This window comes from Drosophila takahashii, chromosome 3R, assembly GCF_030179915.1.
Source record: "Drosophila takahashii strain IR98-3 E-12201 chromosome 3R, DtakHiC1v2, whole genome shotgun sequence".
In the NCBI taxonomy this organism is placed as follows: Eukaryota; Metazoa; Arthropoda; class Insecta; order Diptera; family Drosophilidae; genus Drosophila; species Drosophila takahashii.
The window spans coordinates 31,743,577-31,764,425 of NC_091681.1; the positions used below are offsets into that span (position 1 = coordinate 31,743,577).

The following is a 20,849-nucleotide window of genomic DNA, read 5'->3' on the forward strand; positions in this document are numbered from 1 at the left end:
AGCGCTGGCTAAACAATGGTGGCTATTCCATGATAGTAGCAGTACGACTATCTCGATAAATTTGTTCGCATTTGCTCTCGCCTATCTTTTCAATTGCTGGCAATTAAGGAGCTTACGTCTCACGAGATACGCTCAGTGTCATTTATTATTATCATGTACGTTCTACCTCTCGCCGCCATATAAAAGCGTTGCACCTCTGGCGAAAAATAATAGAATCTCAACATAATGCCTGAGGAAACGTCGACCCACAAGGCGCCCGCGTGGCTGACTGAGGAATACGTGGAGAAAAAGTTAAGAGGTTACTTTAAGAACGACACCCTGAATGTGGAGAAACTGGAGATCAAGCCGGCGACGGCGAATGGAGAAAACTACGCCAGTGTAATGACCCGCATCAATGTGGAGTACACCACAAAGGAGTCTAAGGATAAGAAAGATACCACGTTCCTACTGAAAACCACCTTCGCCGACAAAGATCCGGCGGCCCATTTGCTCATGAACTACGGAATTTACACGAGGGAGATTGACATGTACGAGCAGATATTGCCGAAATTAGCGGATATAGTGCGAAACGAGCTCCACGATTCCAGGAAGCTATTTGCGGCCACCGTAAATGTAGATCGCGAACGGGATTCGATCATGTTCGAGGACCTCTCGCTGGAGAAGTACAAAGTGGCCTGTCGGGTCAAGAAACTGGATCTGGAGCACACTCATCTGGTCCTGGAGAAACTGGCCGACTTTCATGCAGCCGGAGCTGCTCTAGCCGAGCGTCAGCGTGGAATCTTTGAAAAGAACTTTGATCGGGGATTTTTCAACAAACATGTTCGCGGCTACGAAGGCATAATGAAGAACATTCTGAAAGCGCTGTCGCGCACCCTAGAGTCGAATTCAGATCTGAAGGAGCGTTACCAGGCGAAAATCGATAGGTTAATCGATCACGTAATGGAATACGGCGAACGATCGTCGACAATTAATCCCGGGGACTTTGTGACCCTGGCGCACGGAGACATTTGGACTACCAATGTTATGTTCCAGTACGATGAGAAAGATCATCCGATAAACGCCATCTTCATCGACTTTCAGTTTAGTGTTTGGAACTCTCCGGCCATCGATCTGCATTATTTCTTTTGCACCTCGATCCACGAAAATCTTCGTCTGCATCATCAAACGGAGCTGGTACAATTCTACTATTATAAACTCGTGAAGGCTCTGAAAAAGGTCAACTATACGGGAAAGGTTCCCAGCTTATTTGAGTTCCAACTACAGTTCCGGGCTAAGGCTTTTTATGGTGAGTTCTTTTCATAAATAGAATATTACTTTATATAATATTTATAATTATTTCTTTCTTTTATAGCCGTATTTTCTTCACTTATTTTTGAACCTACCATGGTCTATAATGGCAAAGAAGAGCCATCCATAGAGAGCTTTATGACCAGTGATGAGGAGGGAGCACGGATAAGGCAAGCCGTTTATCAGACAGAGGCAAACGAAAAGAAATTGCTTCTGGAGCTGCCGTTCCTCGATCAGTGGGGATTGCTAGATGAAATGTAATATAAATGTACTAGAATCACCTAAAAATTGGAATTAAAAAAAATTTTCAATTTCCAAATAACACCTTTTGCTTAATTGCTCCCCGCAAACACGGAAACAAAATAGCCACAACAAAAACGTTATTTTGTCTGTTTAAAAAGCATGACTATCAGTTGAACTCAAAAGCTTGTGTGACACGATCATAGTTTGATGAGCCCTAGGCAATCAGCTTTAAATTGCTCTAGTCCATGGCGATGATAATTTGAAACGAAATGATATTATTTTATTGCTAACAAATTACAAATTTTAGTTACAAATTTTCAAAATAACCCATTTTTTCGAATTTTGGCAACAGCTTCTTAACATCTTTGAGGTATGCATCTAAGAAATAAGTATTTTGTTTTGCTTCGAGATCAAAAACTGAATCGCTCATTTTCAAACTATTCGTTTTAATGGCGAGTATCATGGCCAGGATGGAGCTCATCAGGAAGAAGTCTGCAAGGAGGAATTTTAGTAAATAATGTATAATTCAATATATATTATAAAACAAATAATTTATACACTTACCATAATACTTATTACTACGAAAATGCTCCCACAACCCACTCAGGGTGGGCATTTCGCCCTTGAAGCCAATTTTCTTCAGAGTGTCCTCCAAAACGGTGAAATAATAATTGATAAAGTCCTTTCCTAGTTCACAGCGCTCTTCCGATTCCATCAGCATGTAAACGGAGTAAGTGAGGTCAACGGTGATGGAACAAACATTGCTCAACTGGAAATCCACCAGCATAACGTCCTCAAAGGCTCCGGTCTTCTTGTTGTTTTTGAACATCATATTGCGAATATGAAAATCTCCGTGGCACAGCACATAATACCTATTCGCCTGCGGACCGTTGCGGTACTCCAGCATAATTTCACTCAACCGCTGCCTGCAGTTATCCTTTATCTTTTCAAAATAAGTCTTGTACTTTGTTAGCTCGGGAACTTTGTCCAGCATTTCAATGAAACAGGGCAGACTAGTGGTCACCATGGGATCGTTCAAAATTTCGGTCATGTCCAACATACCATATTTGAATTCTTTAAGGAAGTCAGGTTTCTAAAATGGAAAATGATAGATTTAAAAGGTATTTAAAATTTCCTAAATAATGCAGTTAACTTACCTCATTTATAACTTTCATGCTAACTGCATGCCATTTGGCCAACTTGGAAAATGCCTGTTGCACTTCCTCTTTGGTGGCAGGACGATCGCGGATAACGGAGTAACCCTGTGGCACCAGATCCTCGAATATTATCACCTGTCGAGGTTCCAGACTGTGGTAAATGCAGGGCACATAGAGCTTGGTATTATCCCCCGCCTCTCGAAGGATCCTCTCGAACTCGGGTAAGGCCTTGGTGTAGACGAGGATTTCTGTCTCGAAGATGTGTGACTTCGAGAGCATATCCTTTTTGTGACCTTCCTGCTCCGGCATCGTCTTAACGATGAGGGGTTTGGAGAATTTTCCCCCATTGGTGGTGTATTCCGCAACGGCTCGGAACATGATGCTGGCGTAATGATCTCCCTGGGCAGTCGCAGGAGTTATTTTCAGATCGGTAACTTGCAATGGAACCTTTTCGTATGCATTTAGGACCTCTTCAATAAACTGAGCATTAAGCCAAGCTGGTGCCTGCAGTTCATCCGCATTAAACTGCGATGTATCTGTATTTTCTGTCATTCTGCTACCCCTTTAAAAACTTTAACTAAAATGATTAACGATCGTTCGGGCTATGGTGAGAACTATTGCGGGTCCGCTCATTTTATACGATTCTAAGTAAAGCTTACCCATAGGTGAGAAAGCTTTTTTTTATTTCATTTAGTTGTATCATTGTTTTACACTGCAAGTGTTGACATATTACAGGCAGAGAAAAAAAACCATCATAATGAATTAAATTTTTGTAAAACTAAATAGATTGTTTGGGTTATTTAAACAGAAGAGGATCAAAAGCAGCTATTCTCTTATCAATAATACCTATACTATAGGTCGGAAATGTCATTATGATACCCCCTGCAAGGGTATACAAATTGGCTACTAAAACCTTTGACAACATTGAATTTATCTTTGTAAGTATATTTGCTGTAATCAAAAAGCTTGATAAAGCTTAAAAAAGTTTAACCAAGTCATTCTAATGTATAGAAACATTTCACAACTATTTTAAATTACAGGTTTCTAACTTTAAAAAAAGTAATACCCAGAAATTTTGTCAATTTTAAAAGTTACAAGAGAGAACTCTAAAACAAGAGAGAACGCTATACTCGATACTGTTACACAGCTAAAGGGAGATGGAGATATGCACGCATCAAAGCGACTGCTTGCACTGCTTGAGTTCCATTATTTGGTCATAACTTTTTAATGAATGGTCTCTAGCACAAGGGTTCAAGCAACTCTCTCGCAAAAAAGGAAATCGTCATTAATTTAAGAACAATTTTGGATGGCCACCTTTAAAAAATCAACATAAATTTAATAAAACAAATTATTTTTTTTAATTAAAGAAAAGTTTTCAGAATATTCTTTTGTTATGGTTTTTTTTTCTTAGATTCAAGAAAGCTATTTCTGAAATTAAAAACATTTTCTAGAATTAAGAAAATATTTTATTTTATCTCGATTTTCTAAACTTTTAGAGGAACATTTTTTTTTAATGTGTATCAGTCTACTCTCTTGATTAATTTTCTCCCATTTGCTCTCGGCTATCTTCAATTACTGGCAATTAAGGAGCACGTCTCTCGAGATGCCCTCGTCGGCATATAAAGTCGTTTGCACCTCCGACATAAAATAGTATAGTATCAACATAATGCCTGATGAGACGACGACCCATAAGGCGCCCGCGTGGCTGACTGAGGAATACGTGGAAAAAAAGTTAAGAGGTTACTTTAAGAACGACACTCTGAATTTGGAGAAACTGGAGAGCAAGCCGGTGACTGCAAATGGTGAAACCAACGCCAGTGTGATGAACCGCATCAGTGTGGAGTACACCACAAAGGATTCAGCAGATAAACAGGATGTCACGTTCCTATTGAAAACCACCTTCGCCGAAAAAGACCCTGCCGCCCATTTGCTCATTAATTACGGAATTTACACCAGAGAGATAGACATGTACGAGCGGATTCTTCCCCGATTGGCGGACATAGTGCGGAAGGAGCTCCACGATTCCAGAAAGCTCTTTGCGGCCACCGTGAATGTGGATCGAGAACGGGACTCGATCATGTTTGAGGACCTCTCGCTGGAGAAGTACAAAGTGGCCTGTCGGGTCAAAAAACTAGATCTGGAGCACACTCATCTGGTCCTGGAGAAACTGGCCGACTTTCATGCAGCCGGAGCAGCTCTAGCCGAACGTCAGCGTGGCATCTTTGAGAAGAATTATGATCGGGGATTTTTCAACAAACATGTTCGTGGCTACGAAGGAATAATGAAGAACATTCTGAAAGCCTTGTCGCGCACCCTAGAGTCGAATCAGGATCTCAAGGATCGTTATCAGGCGAAGATCGATCGGATAATCGATCATGTAATGGACTACGGCGAGAGATCGACGAATATAAATCCCGGGGACTTTGTGACCCTGGCGCATGGAGATCTTTGGACCACGAATGTTATGTTCCAGTACGATGAGAAAGATCATCCGATAAATGCCATCTTCATCGACTTTCAGTTCAGTGTTTGGAACTCTCCTGCCATCGATCTGCATTATTTCTTTTGCACCTCGATCCACGAAAATCTTCGTCTGCATCATCAAACGGAGCTGGTACAATTCTACTATTATAAACTCGTGAAGGCCCTGAAAAAGGTTAACTATGCGGGTAAGGTTCCCAGCTTATTTGAGTTCCAACTACAGTTCCAGGCGAAGGCTTTTTATGGTGAGTTCTCATTAGAATTTCAGTTAATATAATTTATTAAATTCATTTTTTCTATCTTTCTTAGCTGTATTTTCTTCACTGATTTTTGATCCCATTATGGTCTATGATGGCATAGAAGAGCCATCCATAGAGAGCTTCATGACCAATGATGAAGAGGGAGCACGGATAAGGCAAGCCGTTTATCAGACAGAGGAGAACGAAAAGAAATTGCTTCTGGAGCTGCCGTTCCTTGATCAGTGGGGATTGTTGGATGAAATGTAATATAAATGTACTAGAATCCATTAAAAATTCTAAAACCAATTAATTTATTAGAAGTAGTTTCAAATTGGTATGAAATAGTTTTTCATCACATTTTCTCATCGTTAATTCAAGTGAGCTAATAGCTCTTATCTGTGACAGATAAGTGAGATAGATTGATAGATAGGGCTAGAATAATAAACACCTACTTATCAATTATAAACGAGGGGCTATAAAAGCCGAGCGCCAGCAATGAAAAATCTCCAGTAACAAGTTACTAGCGCTACGGATCGGTATAATGTCTCATTCGGCACCTGCTTGGCTCACTCGGGATTACGTGGAGGAAAGGCTGCGTTCCTACTTCAAGGATGAGTCTTTAAGACTGGAGAATTTGGACATCAGGCCGGCACTTGGCAATGGGGAGAATTGGGCCAGCGTGATGACCCGCATCAATGTGGAATACACCAAGAAGAATTCGAAGGATAAGGAATCCACTCGATTCCTGGCTAAGACAACTTTTCCCGACCGAGATCCAGCGGCGGAGGTGCTAATGGGTTATGGGGTCTACACCCGGGAAATGGACATGTATGAGCAGATTCTGCCCAGGTTGGCGGTTTTGGTTCGCGATGAGTTGGGAGACTCGCGAAAACTGTTTGCCGGCACTGTGAATGTGGACCGCAAACGGGACTCGATCATCTTTGAGGATCTATCGCTGGAGAATTACAGAGTGGCCGATCGCCTCAAGAAATTAGATCTGGAGCACACTTATCTGGTCCTGGAGAAACTGGCCAATTTTCATGCAGCTGGAGCAGCCTTAGCGGAACGACAGCCGGGAATCTTTTCGAAGAATTTCGATCGCGGATTTTTCAACCAGCACACCCGGGGATACGAATCCATTATGCGGAACCTTCTGCAGGCCCTCTCCCGTTCCTTGGAACTGGAACCGGAGTTGCGTGAGCGTTACCAGGCGAAAATCGATCGCCTGGTCGACCATTTAATGGATTACGGCGAACAATCGACCTCTATTATTCCCGGCGATTTTGTGACCCTGGCCCATGGAGATCTTTGGACCACCAATGTCATGTTCCAGTACGATGACGAGGGTCATCCCATCAATGCCATCTTTATCGACTTTCAGTTTAGTGTTTGGAACTCACCGGCCATCGATCTGCACTACTTCTTTTCAACCGCATTGCAAGCCAATATCCGACTGAAAAAACAGCCGGAGTTGGTTCAGTTCTATTACTATAAATTAAGAGATGCTTTGAAGGTTGTCAAGTATTCGGGAAAGGTCCCCAGTCTGTTTGCCTTCCATCAGCAGTTCCGAAACAGAGCCTTCTATGGTGGGTACATAGCACTTATTATTTAAATAATTTAACTAAATTTATTATCGTATATTTTAGCTGCCTTTGCATCCCTGATTTTCGAACCTTCGATGGCCTACAATGGCAAGGAGGAGGCCTCCATGGAGCAGATTATGTCGTCTTCGGAAAAAGCAATGCGGTTCAAGGATGACCTCTATCAGTCGGAGGAAATCAGAAAAAAGATGCACTTCACCCTGCCCTTTCTTGACCACTTGGGATTATTAGATGTTATGTAAAATAAAAACTAAACCTTACTTTTAACACAATCTAAGCAATAAATAAAACAATTCATATTGTCACCTAGTTACTTCTTCTTATCTAAATTTAATTAAAAGTGTACTCAAAAATATTGATTTTATATGGTTTATGGGTGTTAATTTGGGGCATTCGTAGATGTGAGAAAATCAAATAAACGCCACAAACACCATATTAAATAGTTTCTTAATTGTTTTATAGATATTGACTTTGAAATTAGCAAAATAAAGTTGATAAGCGGAAATTCCTAGAAAAGTTGTAAGTGCGCACAAATAATTTAATTCTCTGCCTTATAAATTTATTTTGTTTTTATTTTTTATGTATACAGAACAAGCTTAAATAATTTCATTATACATTTCCACAATGAATCGAGAGACACACACTTTTAAAACAATTATTTTTGTAGTGAATCTGTAGACTTATCAGTTGGTATTTTGGATTTCCTGGAAATCGTAATGCCAGTTGAATACTTAAACGAAAGTGCATTGTAAAGGCATTCAGCTAGACTCGCAGATCGTTCAAGTGTTGTTTGACCATGACTAGGCTAATCGCCACGACATACTTGCACTATACTTATCACCTTCCACTGGATAAGGCTATAAAAGTAGTGCTCGCCAGTCGCGAATGTCGCAGAAACTAAAGCTCCGAGTTACGGTTAGGATCATGGCTGAGAAGAAAACTACCCACAAGGTTCATCCGGCGCCCGTTTGGCTCACCGCGGATTATGTGCAGGAAAAGCTGCGGATATACTTGAAGGATAGTTCCCTGAAGCTGGCGAAGATGGACACCAAGCCAGCCGTTGCCAATGGAGGAAACTACGGCAGTGTGATGACGCGCATCAATGTGGAGTACACCACCAAGGAATCAAGGGAAAAACAGGCCACCACCTTCCTGGTGAAGACGACATTTGCGGACCGGGATCCTGCCGGCGATATTCTCATCCACTATGGCGTCTACTCCCGTGAGATGGATATATACGAGAGCATCCTGCCCCAACTGGCGGATATGGTGAGGAAGGAGCTGAAGGATCCCAGGAAGCTGTTTGCGGCCACCATGAATGTGGATCGTCAGCGGGATTCGATCATCTTTGAGGATATGTCGCGGGAACACTACAAGGTGGCCTGTCGCCGAAAGAAACTGGACCTGGAGCACACTCATCTGGTGCTGGAGAAACTGGCCAGTTTCCATGCAGCCGCATCCGTTCTCGCCGAGCGGCAACCGGGAATCTTTGCAAAGAACTACGATCGAGGATTCTTTAATAAACACACCCGGGCCTACGGACCCATCATGACCAATCTCCTGGAGGCCCTTTCCCGCTCCCTCAGCTCGGATCAGGAGTTGGGTCCGCGGTACAAGGCCAAGATTGATCGGCTAGTCGAACGTCTAATGGATTATGGCGAAAGATCGACGACAAATCAGCCCGACGATTTTCTAACCCTAGCCCATGGAGATCTGTGGACCACCAATTTTATGTTCCAGTACGATGATAGAGATCATCCCAAAAATGCCATATTCATCGACTTTCAGTTCAGCGTTTGGAACTCACCGGCCATCGATCTGCACTACTTCTTCACTACCTCGTTGCAGGATAATCTCCGTTTCAACCATCAGTCGGAACTGGTTCAGTTCTATTACTATAAATTAGTGGAGGCCCTCAAGAAGTTCAAGTATTCTGGTCGAATACCCAGCCTGTTTGATTTCCAATTGCAGTTTCGCTCGAGAGGTTTCTATGGTGGGTATATATCTTTATAACTTCCTAATTTATTAACTGAAAATTGTAAATATCCTTAGCTGTCTTCTGTTCGCTGGTCTTCGAGCCTGTTATGCAATACGAGGGCAAGGAGGATGCTTCTATTGAGCAGGCCATTTCCAATTCCGAAAGTGGAATGCGTTTCAAAGATTCCGTTTATGCACCGGAAAAAATTAAAAAGAAATTAAGTGTCGTCTTACCATTTCTTGATCAGTTCGGATTGCTAGATGAAATGTGAATAGTTTAAGTAAATAAAAGTTATAGATATAGTATGTATTTAACAAATACCGCCGTTTCCATTTGGTAGCTAATCACATATATGTATATATTCCAGGAAATTTAGCTATCAGAATTTCGCACTTTGTTGTCTACGAATGTTTGTTTAGCCCTATCAGTAGATAATTGCAATTCCTGCATTTATTTCGGCCATAACTGACCTTTTCTTGACTGATAACAAAAGGATCTACTTGAAAACGGCAAGATAGTGTTAACTTCTCGACCAACAAGCAGTGCCAACAATAATAAAAATCTCAGGTGATAACAGTTACATGCCCTTGAATCATGGTGAAATACAAATGGGCGAGATACGCTAAAAGATAGACGGCAAATGTCTAAGCAAATAAAATAAAATAAAATGCATTTAAAATATATAAATAAAGAGGATACGTACATTTTATAAAATGTAAATGTATGTACGCATTGTAGAATTAGCTACATTTATCTCATAAAATAATAAAAAAGTTTAAAAGGGAAGAAAACAAAGTTTATTGGTAGCACAGTAATTATCACTTATACGCACTGTTGTTTCTGCTTATCTTTCGGTTTTATAAGCACGCTTCACGGTTTACATGTGGATGGTGATATGAGTGCAAACATTAACGAAGTAGCAAATACCTGACGTATTTTGTAGTCTTTTATTCGCTAAGGTTTTTCACACTTTACCGAGAATAATACAAATAAAATAGGTAATTAAATCATTTTCTTTTTAATATATTTTCCATTTCAAATGGGGACTAGTTATTCTAATGAGATTATGGCTTCAGTCGGTGACATCCAGTAGACCGCTCCGATCGAAGCGTGGCAGCATATATTTGAGATTATCCTGCAATCTCTTGTTGGTGTACAGCACTTTCCGGAAGTTGCGACCGCGCTCATCATCCTTCATTAAAGCATGGAAATCGGCATCGGCGGTCTGATCGTTGGTCAAAATGGCCTGGCAGACCAGTGAGACAGTGACGGCTATTAAAGAGAATTAATTAAGTTATTAAATTAACTATATATTTAAGGTTCCTAATCAGCTCACCAAAGAATCTTCCCCTCTCCAGCTGCAGAACAAACTGCCTCAGTGTGGGCGTATAGCCAGCAAAGTTGAGATCCTTGAGCGTTTCGACCAACACCGAGTGGTAATACTGAATCAGGGCGTCCTGCTGCTCATACCGAATGGCGGTCTGCACCGAGGTGTTGAAGAAATAGTGCAGATCCACTGCCGGCGAGGACCAGCTGCAGAACTGGAAGTCGATGAGGGTCATGTCCAGCGGTTCCTTCTGCTCCCCATACCGCAGCATCACATTGTTGACCCAATAGTCACCGTGCACCAGGGTATTAAAATCCCCCGGCTGTGGATCGTAGACCCGCGTAGAGTACTCCATCACTCGCTTCTGCAGATCCTTCAGTTTCCGGGCGTAGTGCTCACCCAATTGGGGACTCTCGCTGGCAAAATCCGCTGCCACGCCCACCGTGTTCACAAAAAAGGGCGCAAAACCCTGGGTATGGCGATTGAAGATGCCATGATCGAATTTGGTTAGTACACCCGGCTGACGTTCGTTTAAAACAGCAGCAGCAGCATGCATCTTGGCCAGCTTTCGGAGACCCAGACGGGTGTGCTCCAGGTCAAAGCCTATAAGTCGATCAGCTAGTTCAAATTTCGCCACCGCCAGATCTTCAAAAATGATGGCCTCATGCTCGTAGTCCACATGCAAAGTCTCGGCAAAGAGCTTCTCCGGCTGGCTGGTCTTCGCAATGAGTCCAGTCAACTGGGGCAAAATCTTCTCGTACATTCGCATTTCCGTAGTGCTGACCTGGTACTGGGAGAATATGCCCGAGGCAAAGGCATCATTCTCGTACGTGGTCTTCACAATATAGTACTCAGTTTCAGGATTTTTAGCGCCACTTTTCAAATACAAAATCTTAACGCGCGTCATTACACTAGCATAGTTATCACCCTTGGCAGTGGCGGGTTTGATTAACAGTTCGGTGATCCTAAGACCCGGATCCTTCTTCAGATCCCTGAGCAGGCGCTCCAAATAGGCTTCATCCAGCCAAACGGGCGCCGGATGGAAGTCGGTGGTTGCCTCCTCTTCTTTGGCCAGTTCTACCATGATGATGCTCTACTTGATTTCTAGATCGCTAAATGCCGCCGGTGGCCCCATTTATAGGCAGCCGGATAGTACAATCTTGGCGACGACAGATCCCACATTATGGTAGCCGTAAAGCAAGTCGACTCAGACAATTACGTAGCGTAGATTTCGATTCCTACGTTAGAGATTCGCGAGTATCTAAAGCTGACTAGATAAAGGCAGAGCTCAGAGCGCGATGGTGAGATAACAGACCCCGTAGATCGGTACACGCTTCTCTATATGATGTAAGTGTGCCCGGCGTAATTCACTCTAAAACCTGCTGACGTGGCGTTTAAAGATCGCTCTGACGGTCCCTTGTCAAATTAATCTGCTTCACAAGTCGTAAATCCATGTGCCATACGCCCATTTGCATAGTCAAGCCCACATAAACGTGAATCGGGAATCTGAGTGGGTTTCACTTGACGGGGTTGTATTTTCGCATTTACAGTTAGTCCGATTGTTTTTGATTTTACCTATTTATAGGCGGTATTGATCGTGAACTTGGAATTTCACAAGGATTTTCACAGCCGAATGAGCTAGAAGAAAAACGTTTAGGAACAGTATGATAGTACATTATTTACCATTTATTGGTATTGGTCGTGAACTTGGAATTTCACAAGGATTTTCACAGCCGAATGAACTAGAAGAAAAACTGTTAGAAACGTTTTCAAGAGGTTTGATAAGCCGCTGCATACTTTCAGGTGTTAGCGATAGCTAATCTGCCGAGATACGAGATATTAACTTGACAATTATAAGAAAAGACCTAATTATTTTCAACAAGAATTTTTTCTACAGATTTTAGTATTGCTTACTTTTAGGCATATTTTTTCTGCAGATCCATAAACACACTGACTTAAGCAAATTCTTTTTCCAATACACATAGCTTAAAATACATAGAAGGTGCGTGATATTTCATTAGGTGTTTTTAGGTGTGAACGCCAATCAATTGGACACTTTAGGCGGTATGACATCACGTATTTGAAAAACTTGTTTTATACAAAAGATCTTCTTTGATAAAGTTAATAAAAGAAATTTTTATAAAACGTGTTTATTTTTTTGTCAAAAAATGGTTATGTATAAATTATATTGGGAACTTTTCTACAAGCTCAACGCTGCATGTCATTCTATATTTGCCAGTGACCCCACCTGCAAGTACTCTGAATATTTTAAGCGATTACTTACTTACATTCGTAAGTTCGTCAATTTAATTGCATTTAATACAAATATATGCCAAACTGGAATATTAGTGGAAGATGGTAAATCTTCTACAATAGAAAAAGTTTTCTATATAATAAAGGTAATCCAAAAATATTTTCAAAAATAAGAGTATTTATTATAACTTAACCTAATACATGTATTTATACTAACAAAAGTGGAAGCCCATTTAAACACTCTCGTGTGACCCATCAACAGGTTTGATTCACCTCCAGCAGTCCCTTTCTATCGAAGAAGGGGACTAACGAATGCAGATTTTGTTGAACTGTGGGATTATTGTACAAGCGGTTCTTGAACCGAATGCCACGCTCATCATCGTTCATCAAGGCATTGAAACAGGCGTCCGTGGGATCCTGGCTGATCATCACTGGCTGAACGACCACAGTGGAGTGCATAGCTATAAGAAATAATTTAATTTATTATAATAGGAATAACACTTATTGGTTTAAAATGATAACTCACCGAAGAAACGCTTCTGCTCCACCTCCAATTTGAATTGATGCAGACTGGGAATGGGATTCTGACGGTAGTCGAGCTTTCGCAGTGTTTCACTGAAAATACTGTGGTAAAACTGGAAGAGACCACTCTGCTGATCCCGACGCAGTGGTTCCTTTAGGGAAGTATTGAACAGATGGTGGAGATCGATGCAGGGCGAGCCCCAAAAGGAATACTGAAAGTCAATGAGCAGCACGTCCAAGGGTCGTCCCGTTTTGGGATCGTACTTGAACATCACATTATTGGTCCACACATCGCCATGCGCCAGGACATTCACTTGCCCCGGCTTGGGTGCGAAGCACTCCCTCCCGATGTCCATGTAGTGGGGCGCCAAGGCGAATAGCTTCTCACTGTAATGGGCCAACTTGGGCACCTGGCTCATCCAGCGGGCGGCAGCCAGGAGACCACCGACAAAGTAGCCACTATAGGCATTGGTATAGCGATTGAAGAACCCACGATCGAAGCTCTCGAGACTTCCATTTTGCCTTTCATTCAAAACCGCCGAGGCCGCATGGAGTTTGGCCAACTTTCGGAGGATCAAATGGGTGTGCTCCTCGTTCAAGCGACGCACTCGATCGGCCATTACATAACCGGCCACGGAAAGATCCTCAAAAATGATGGCCATACGTTCGCGATCCACAAAGATGGCTGTGGGAAAGATACTTTCGGTATCTCCGATTTCGTTCAGGAGCTCCTTAAGTTTCGGCAACACTTCCTGGTAGATGGTCATCTCCCGATTGTAGATATCATAGGGAGCCATCAGTTCCTGGGTCAACTCATCGTCATCGATTTCCGTCTTTACAATCAGATTTTGCAGCTGTTTCTCTCCATTAGTTAGGGTAAATTGCACCCGAGCACGGGTCAAAACCCCGCCATAATTTTCACCAGGACCCAAGGCTGGATTTATCTGGAGATTAGTGATGACCAGTCCATCATCCTTGTAGTGGGAGCGCAGGGCGTGCTCGATATATTCGTGGGTCAGCCACTCGGGTGCTGCTGCCATCCTGTTTGGTTGCTTTAGTTTCTCAGACTGAATTACTGACGGACGACCCTAAGCCGTTGGTTTTTATACTGCCCCTAAATGACGTACATTTGTCACGGTGCACTTACCTGTACCCTCTGTATGAGATGTTGTGCTGCACTCGGAAAAACACATTGTTGGAATCGAGGGAAGTTCATAATTCTAGAAATAACAGTGAGGAAAAAATAATACCATTCTTACATAATATAAAATTCTATGCAAATATCCATTATTATTAGATTCACTTAAAATAATAATAATAATCCTAAAAGTTACAACGGGAAAACAATAATACCATTCTCTTATAATATAGAAATTCGATGTAAAATATAATTTTTATTAGTTTCACTTAATATATGATAATATATCATATACCATTATATATGATCTTCAACTTTTCCTTAACTCAATTCTCAAAGTGTATTCGATTCCGTACTCCTATCTGCGCTTTTCTTTTTTTGCAACTTATTTCTTCTGACTTTAGCTGACGCTCTTGGCTTTTATGACTCTTGGCAAACAATTGCAGCTACATTTGCCATAGGGATTACCTCCGTTTGGCAACAGGTCTCAAATATGCGTATCGTGTGCCAAGAATCGTGCCATTGCTCAACACTGCGCTTCTAAATAAACATTATATCTTTGGATTTATGTGCCGGGAACAGACGCCCACGGTTCACATCATTAAGATACCCGAAATCCCAGGAAAGTTCCCATTTCGCTTGAGGCTCGGCCGATTTCGTTAAGATTAACGTTCATTTCTCTATTCCGTTTTAAGTTTTGTGCCCGACTTATCACGCGTATGCCCATTCATCATCATAACTTAGCAATCGACTGCTCTCATTGTCTTACGTAAACCGTTTTAATGGACACTTTTCTACACGTACTGTTTAGGATGATATTTTATCACAAAGTCCCAGAATTGCATTGTGTCAACAGGGTAGTATGACATCTTTCTGAGTTGTTTGCCCAGACTCCTTAGTAACTGTTTAAATATTTAACGAGTCATGTAAAGATTGTACAATTGGTTTAAGTATATTAAAGATGTTTTAGTAAAAGCAATATATTAAAAAAATTTTTTAAAATTGTTTATAATTTTTTTAAATTTTTTCAAAAACGATTTAACATTAAATGAAACTTACCTACACAAATATAAAGTTTAAAAAAATGTTTTCTAGGTTTTTGGTTTGACGTATAACTTATAAAGATTATCATTCATTTGGCTAATGGGAGACTTTTGCAAACTTGGAGTTTTATTAACAAGCTGTAAACCATTGAGAAAATAGTTTAAATACTCATGTTTACCTAGACAAAGTAAACCTAGATTATCAGGGAAAGGCTAACTAAATTTAGTAAGCCGAGTGATAAAGCGATTTGAAACTCAAATTTTGAATAAAATGTATAACATTTGTTTAGATTTGATATAGTATCAAACTCTTTTTCCCATTACTTAAAATGTATTATTTAAAGATAATATTATGTTTTCAATGCTAGTAATTTTTTTTAAATTTAATTTAAATTTGTACTTATATCTCAATTCTAATGAACTTTGCGCAAAGGGTTATCATTGATAGCTTATAATCCAGTTATTGTAAATTTTTCGTGCATCCCTAAGATTTCTCCCGCCGGCTGACGTTAGCATTTTGACAAATCACACCCATTCGGAATGATATGGCTGGCAAACGTTTAGCATTTCTGAGGCTAAATTACTAAAAAAAAGAACACTTGTGCTGCCCTAAACCGACAGCAAGTGCTATAAAGATTAACTGGCTTGCCTTTGGCAAACACAAACAATTCGCAATTAGGCAGTAGCCACGGCGTGAGAGGTGGAACCCAAGAGCCATCCAGATTACTGGACGGGATTGGAGGCACGGGGCGGATGCCGAAATGGGTTTCTGGGGGTGGGAGGCCAATAAAAAGTGTAATCTGTGCGCCCGTGTTCACAGCTACAGAATCTGCTACAGAATTTTACGGTTATATTAATCACAATTGTGACGAGAAGCCCTCGGATATACACACAGTTTCATATCTAGGAACTGGGAACAGTTTAGACGGTCTGAGAATTTTCCCATAAAAGCGGCAGTGCTCCGAGTTTTAGGCACCAATTCGTTCACTCAGTCCCACAGTCAAAGATCATCTTCAATATGTCGGTTTCGGATTTGATCGGTGCCATCGAGGCCATTCCCAAGATCACAGTTTCCGATGCTCCTGCGCCTCCAACTTCCGTGTTCCTTGATGCTCCTGAATGGCTAACGGAAAGCTATCTGCAGGATGCCCTGCGCAAGTACTACAAGGACCAAAGGATCCGGATCAACTGGGTCAAGGTGAATCCCGCCTTGGGCAAGGGTGAAAACTACGGTGGAGTCCTGACCCGCGTCAAGGCCCAGTTCACCCGCGGTGATGGTAGCTCCCAGCTGGGTCACTACATTGTTAAGTCGACCTTCGAGGGCAATGAATTTGCACAGAACACAATGGAACCCTACGATATCTTCAATCGCGAGATGATTATCTACGAACAGGTGCTGCCCAAGCAGAAGGCTCTGCTCCGCGAGATCGGCGATACGGAGCAGATCTTTGCCGAAACCATGGCTGTTGATATTGATAATTCGGCGTTGATATTCGAGGATCTGAATGCTCGTGATTTCGTAATGCCCGATCGTTTGGTCGGATTGGATCTAAAACTGGCCCGAATTGTCCTGCGGAAATTGGCCAAGATGCATGCCACTTCGGCGGTTTTGAACGAACGTGAGAATCACTCGCTGGAGTCCTACGATCGGGGCTTCTTCAATCGGTACACCGATAATTATGAACCCGCTTTTGTGGGAATGTTTGAGGCGGCCACTCGCCGGGTGGCCCAGTGGCCGGGATATGAAAAGTACGCCGAGAAGATGGAGGCTCTGGTGCCCATCTACATGGAGCTGGGCAAGCGAATCTTCGACATCTCGCCCGGTCACATAAATGTTCTGGCCCACGGAGATCTTTGGACCAATAATGTACTCGTGCAGTACGATAAGGAGACGGGGGAACCCTTGGATGTCGTCATCATTGACTTTCAATACACCGCCTGGGGATCGCCTGCGCTGGATCTTTTCTACTTCATGAACACCTCGCTGGAGTTCGATCTCCATCAGAATCATCAGGAGCAGCTGATCGCCTACTATTTCGGCTTTTTCACGGACACACTGAGGAAGCTGCAGTACCAGGCTTCGATTCCCAGCTTGCATCAGTTCCACCAGCAGCTGCAGCAGAAGAAGTTCTACGGTAAGTTGAGAGTGATGTATAAAAATATTTATTTTTGGGTACTAATTTATTCCTTGCCTTGCAGCTGCTCACACTTCCATCTCGGTGTTCCCGATTCAGCGAAATGTGGAGACCGCCGATGCCGATTTCAATGCTCTAATGGAGACCAACCAGCGGGCCATTAATTTCAAGGATGCCTGCTATAGGAATCCCATTTCTCAGAGGATTTTGCGTGAACTTCTGCCCAGTTTCGAGGCCGAGGGTTTGCTCGATATCGATCAGTGAGGGAGATGTACAGACCTTACACCTGTGTTATATAGTACACACTATACCAAATTGTATATAGATAAATAGTAGAAAAATTATACGTATTATAGTTTAGATAATGTAATCACAATTGTATTTTATAACAGAAATATAGAAAATATTCAACTGAAATTGTTTTTTACATGGAAGTGTGGTCACTTATTCTTACCACTCATCACTCTTTCTGTAAGTGATCTAATCAGGTTGATAGGAATACCGGCAGTGGGTAAAAACTTTAATAATCGAAAAGATTCCGTGAGTGCAGCTATTGATTAAAAAACTAAGATTTGATATCAATGTTTATACCCTTGCAGAGGGTATTATGATTTCAGTCAGAAGTTTGCAACGCAGTGAAGGAGACATTTCCGACCCCATAAAGTATATATATTCTTGATCAGCATCACAAGACGAGTCGATCTAGCCATGTCCGTCTGTCCGTCTGTCCGTCCGTCTGTCCGTCCGTCTGTCCGTCCGTTTCTACGCAAACTAGTCTCTCAGTTTTAAAGCTATCGGGATGAAACTTTCGTAAAAGTCGTATTTCTATTGCAGGTAGTATATATGTCGGAACCAACCGGATCGGACAACTATATCTTATAGCTCCCATAGGAAGGATCAAAAAAAAAAAACGCAAAAAAATTCTAGCTCCGGTGTTTTTTGAAATTTTACCTTCTACTCTTGGGAATATTTTTTTTTATATATTTCTGAATTTCGGTTTTTTTGTTTTTTAAATCGGATCACTATATCATATAGCTGCCATAGGAACGGTCGAAAAATTAAATGGAAATTAATGGGAAAAAAATTATATCTTTGTTGGTTTTTATTACATTCCCTTCTACTCTGGGATATGGCTATTTTGAAATATTTCCGAATTTCGATTTTAATTTTTAAAAGATCGAACTACTATATCACCGTCATATACCCAGCTCAGCTCAACTAGTATTCGGACGTGTTTTTCTAAGCTCCTCCTTCACATCGCGATTTCCCTGTGAAAACCTATTCGGTTCATCTCAGTTTTTGAACATATTGTCAGTAACACTGCAATCTTAAACAATACGAGCCGTTTGGATACTTTAAAAAGACAGTAACATAATAACTTGCAAAACAAAATTGGCAACAGAATATATTTGCTAATGCTCTGTTTGCCAGCGTTACCGCTAAACCTACAGTTTGTTTTTGTTGTTCTCTCTGTGTTTGCCGCGAACATTCACACAATCGCGCTCTGTTTTGCCAGCGTCACAGCTAAACATAAAGTTTGTTGTTGGTGAAACTGCTCTCTTTGTGCTTGCCACGAACATCTACACGAACTTGCAATCACTGCACTGCGCTTCGATCGGTTCTTCAGCGCTAACTTCGTCTCTCTGGAGTGCTGCTGCCTTTCGCTGCTTTTCGACGCTTACATCCAAGCGCTCTCTGCCCAGCTGCTGCTCTGCTCTTCGACGCTTACAACCGACTGCTCTCTACTCTGCTGCTGCTCTGCTCTTCGACGCTTACATCCGACTGCTCTTTGCCCTGCTGCCGCTCTGCCCTGCCGCTATTGCCGCTTATACACCTACGCTTGTCTGCTGCACAGTGACCTGATACTCAGCCAAAATGACTATCATTTGCACTGCTAAAAAATGCGAGTATAATAACATTATCAGCGGAGACACTTTCCTTATATGCTGGCTGTGCGACAATTGCGCGCACGTTAAGTGCGCCGGAGCCGGTTTCAATGGCCGTATTGGGGATTTAATCTCCAAAAAAGTCGGCTTCACCTGGTCTTGCACGGCATGCCGTGAGATGACGGATGAAATGCGCACCTTCATGAGGCAAACTAGGACCGGATTTATGGAGGTTCGAAAACTCCTCACCTCTATGAACGACAAGTTCCTGGCAGTGGAATCCCAGTTTCTCGGTCTCAAGATTCTAAGTGAATCACCGAAAAGGAAGATTCCAAATAATCTCCAACTTCCTGCAAACGGGCTGACAACCACGATGCTCTCTACTCCTACTGGTGCTAACATCATGGAACACTCTCCAATCTATCTTACACCGTCTCTTCCACCTGCTCATACTACTCCATCTGGATCTTCAGACAACTTACCAATGCAGTCGCACTCTGCATTAGCTGCGGCATCCCCTGGTAATATTCCACCGGAACAAAACCTCGCCACTCCTGGATTGCAGCTGGTTCCTGATGTCTCAGTCTCTGCATCATGTGCAGTTTCTACTATAAACGATCTGCCTAGCCCAAGACGGCTGGCTCCAGGTCGTTCTAACATCCCTTTGAGTGGTGTTCCAAGCCGAACGGACCAGAGAAAAAGCGTGGGGACTCCTGCAGTCTCGGGCATCCCTCTAAGTGGTGTCATTCAAAAATCCATATTTGTATCCAGACTCAACCCAGAAGCCACTGCTGAGGATGTGAAAATCTACCTTTGCGATAAACTTCTTGCTCCAGATAACGCTATTTCTGTCTACAAATTTAATTTTAAGCAAAAGCGTAACATATCTTCATTTAAAATTCTTCTTACAGACCATTTGTTCCCTAAAGCACTTGATTCTACAATTTGGCCAGTGAATACGTTAGTTCACGAGTATCTCCAAAAGGACAAGACTCGGGGTTCCAGTTCAGCTGCTTCAAAAAACTAGATAACTTGTCAATACTCTACCAAAATGTGCGAAGTCTACTGGGAAAACTGAGTAGGGTGTATGTTAACAGTCTTTCCACCGATGCCGACGTAATAGCTTTAACTGAAACTTGGCTTAATTCTTCCGTCTCTGATCAAGAAATATTTGCTGATAACTTTGTTGTTTATAGAGTTGATCGCCCCACCCTAGGTGGAGGCGTTTTAATTGCAGTTCACAATTCACTGTCTTCAGAGCTTTTTGCTTTTCAGAATGATCATTCCATTGAATTTATAGCAGTCAAAATATCTTTAAATAGTAGCAACATTTACATAACTTGCTCTTATATTCCACCTAAATCGGATGAATCTCTGTACTTAATGCACCTTTCTGCAATTGATTTAGTTTCATCTGCAACTGGCGATGAAGATCATTTCATTGTAATGGGTGACTTTAACTTGCCTAACCTGCTTTGGGTGACTTCACCGGACTCCAATCTTCTTTTTACTGAGAGTCAACATGATTTTATCGACGGCCTATCTGATTTGTCTTTGGG

The 20,849-nt window shown here is 41.9% G+C and overlaps 9 protein-coding genes across 9 annotated transcripts; 6 read left to right on the plus strand and 3 right to left on the minus strand.

The window, feature by feature from the left end:
• The first annotated feature begins 225 nt into the window (after positions 1–225).
• LOC108064560 (uncharacterized) lies at positions 226–1,561 on the plus strand. The gene is made up of 2 exons (XM_017152150.3): positions 226–1,285; positions 1,352–1,561. Exons 1-2 carry the CDS (start codon positions 226–228, stop codon positions 1,546–1,548), a joined length of 1,257 nt encoding a protein of 418 aa, XP_017007639.2. The 3' UTR covers positions 1,549–1,561.
• Positions 1,562–1,837: 276 nt separating this feature from the next.
• Positions 1,838–3,273, minus strand: LOC108064629 (uncharacterized). Its single transcript, XM_017152226.3, has 3 exons — positions 2,688–3,273; positions 2,095–2,623; positions 1,838–2,022 (listed from the first exon to the last, which is right to left on the minus strand). The coding sequence occupies exons 1-3, from the start codon at positions 3,237–3,239 to the stop codon at positions 1,838–1,840; spliced, it is 1,266 nt and encodes a 421-aa protein (XP_017007715.2). The 5' UTR covers positions 3,240–3,273.
• A 1,080-nt stretch (positions 3,274–4,353) lies between these two features.
• On the plus strand, positions 4,354–5,674 carry LOC108064641 (uncharacterized). Its single transcript, XM_044395687.1, has 2 exons — positions 4,354–5,413; positions 5,478–5,674. Exons 1-2 carry the CDS (start codon positions 4,354–4,356, stop codon positions 5,672–5,674), a joined length of 1,257 nt encoding a protein of 418 aa, XP_044251622.1.
• A 248-nt stretch (positions 5,675–5,922) lies between these two features.
• On the plus strand, positions 5,923–7,317 carry LOC108064491 (uncharacterized). Its single transcript, XM_017152053.3, has 2 exons — positions 5,923–6,993; positions 7,054–7,317. The coding sequence occupies exons 1-2, from the start codon at positions 5,949–5,951 to the stop codon at positions 7,248–7,250; spliced, it is 1,242 nt and encodes a 413-aa protein (XP_017007542.2). The 5' UTR covers positions 5,923–5,948; the 3' UTR covers positions 7,251–7,317.
• A 593-nt stretch (positions 7,318–7,910) lies between these two features.
• On the plus strand, positions 7,911–9,295 carry LOC108064552 (uncharacterized). Its single transcript, XM_017152138.3, has 2 exons — positions 7,911–9,001; positions 9,061–9,295. Exons 1-2 carry the CDS (start codon positions 7,933–7,935, stop codon positions 9,255–9,257), a joined length of 1,266 nt encoding a protein of 421 aa, XP_017007627.2. The 5' UTR covers positions 7,911–7,932; the 3' UTR covers positions 9,258–9,295.
• A 686-nt stretch (positions 9,296–9,981) lies between these two features.
• Positions 9,982–11,424, minus strand: LOC108064466 (uncharacterized). Its single transcript, XM_017152004.3, has 2 exons — positions 10,323–11,424; positions 9,982–10,258 (listed from the first exon to the last, which is right to left on the minus strand). Exons 1-2 carry the CDS (start codon positions 11,395–11,397, stop codon positions 10,059–10,061), a joined length of 1,275 nt encoding a protein of 424 aa, XP_017007493.2. The 5' UTR covers positions 11,398–11,424; the 3' UTR covers positions 9,982–10,058.
• Positions 11,425–12,724: 1,300 nt separating this feature from the next.
• On the minus strand, positions 12,725–14,163 carry LOC108064569 (uncharacterized). Its single transcript, XM_017152163.3, has 2 exons — positions 13,093–14,163; positions 12,725–13,027 (listed from the first exon to the last, which is right to left on the minus strand). The coding sequence occupies exons 1-2, from the start codon at positions 14,126–14,128 to the stop codon at positions 12,822–12,824; spliced, it is 1,242 nt and encodes a 413-aa protein (XP_017007652.2). The 5' UTR covers positions 14,129–14,163; the 3' UTR covers positions 12,725–12,821.
• A 2,071-nt stretch (positions 14,164–16,234) lies between these two features.
• Positions 16,235–17,796, plus strand: LOC108064436 (uncharacterized). Its single transcript, XM_017151955.3, has 2 exons — positions 16,235–17,404; positions 17,469–17,796. The coding sequence occupies exons 1-2, from the start codon at positions 16,288–16,290 to the stop codon at positions 17,666–17,668; spliced, it is 1,317 nt and encodes a 438-aa protein (XP_017007444.2). The 5' UTR covers positions 16,235–16,287; the 3' UTR covers positions 17,669–17,796.
• A 1,483-nt stretch (positions 17,797–19,279) lies between these two features.
• Positions 19,280–20,317, plus strand: LOC138913320 (uncharacterized). Its single transcript, XM_070216595.1, has one exon. It carries the CDS (start codon positions 19,280–19,282, stop codon positions 20,315–20,317), a length of 1,038 nt encoding a protein of 345 aa, XP_070072696.1.
• The last annotated feature ends 532 nt before the right edge of the window (positions 20,318–20,849 follow it).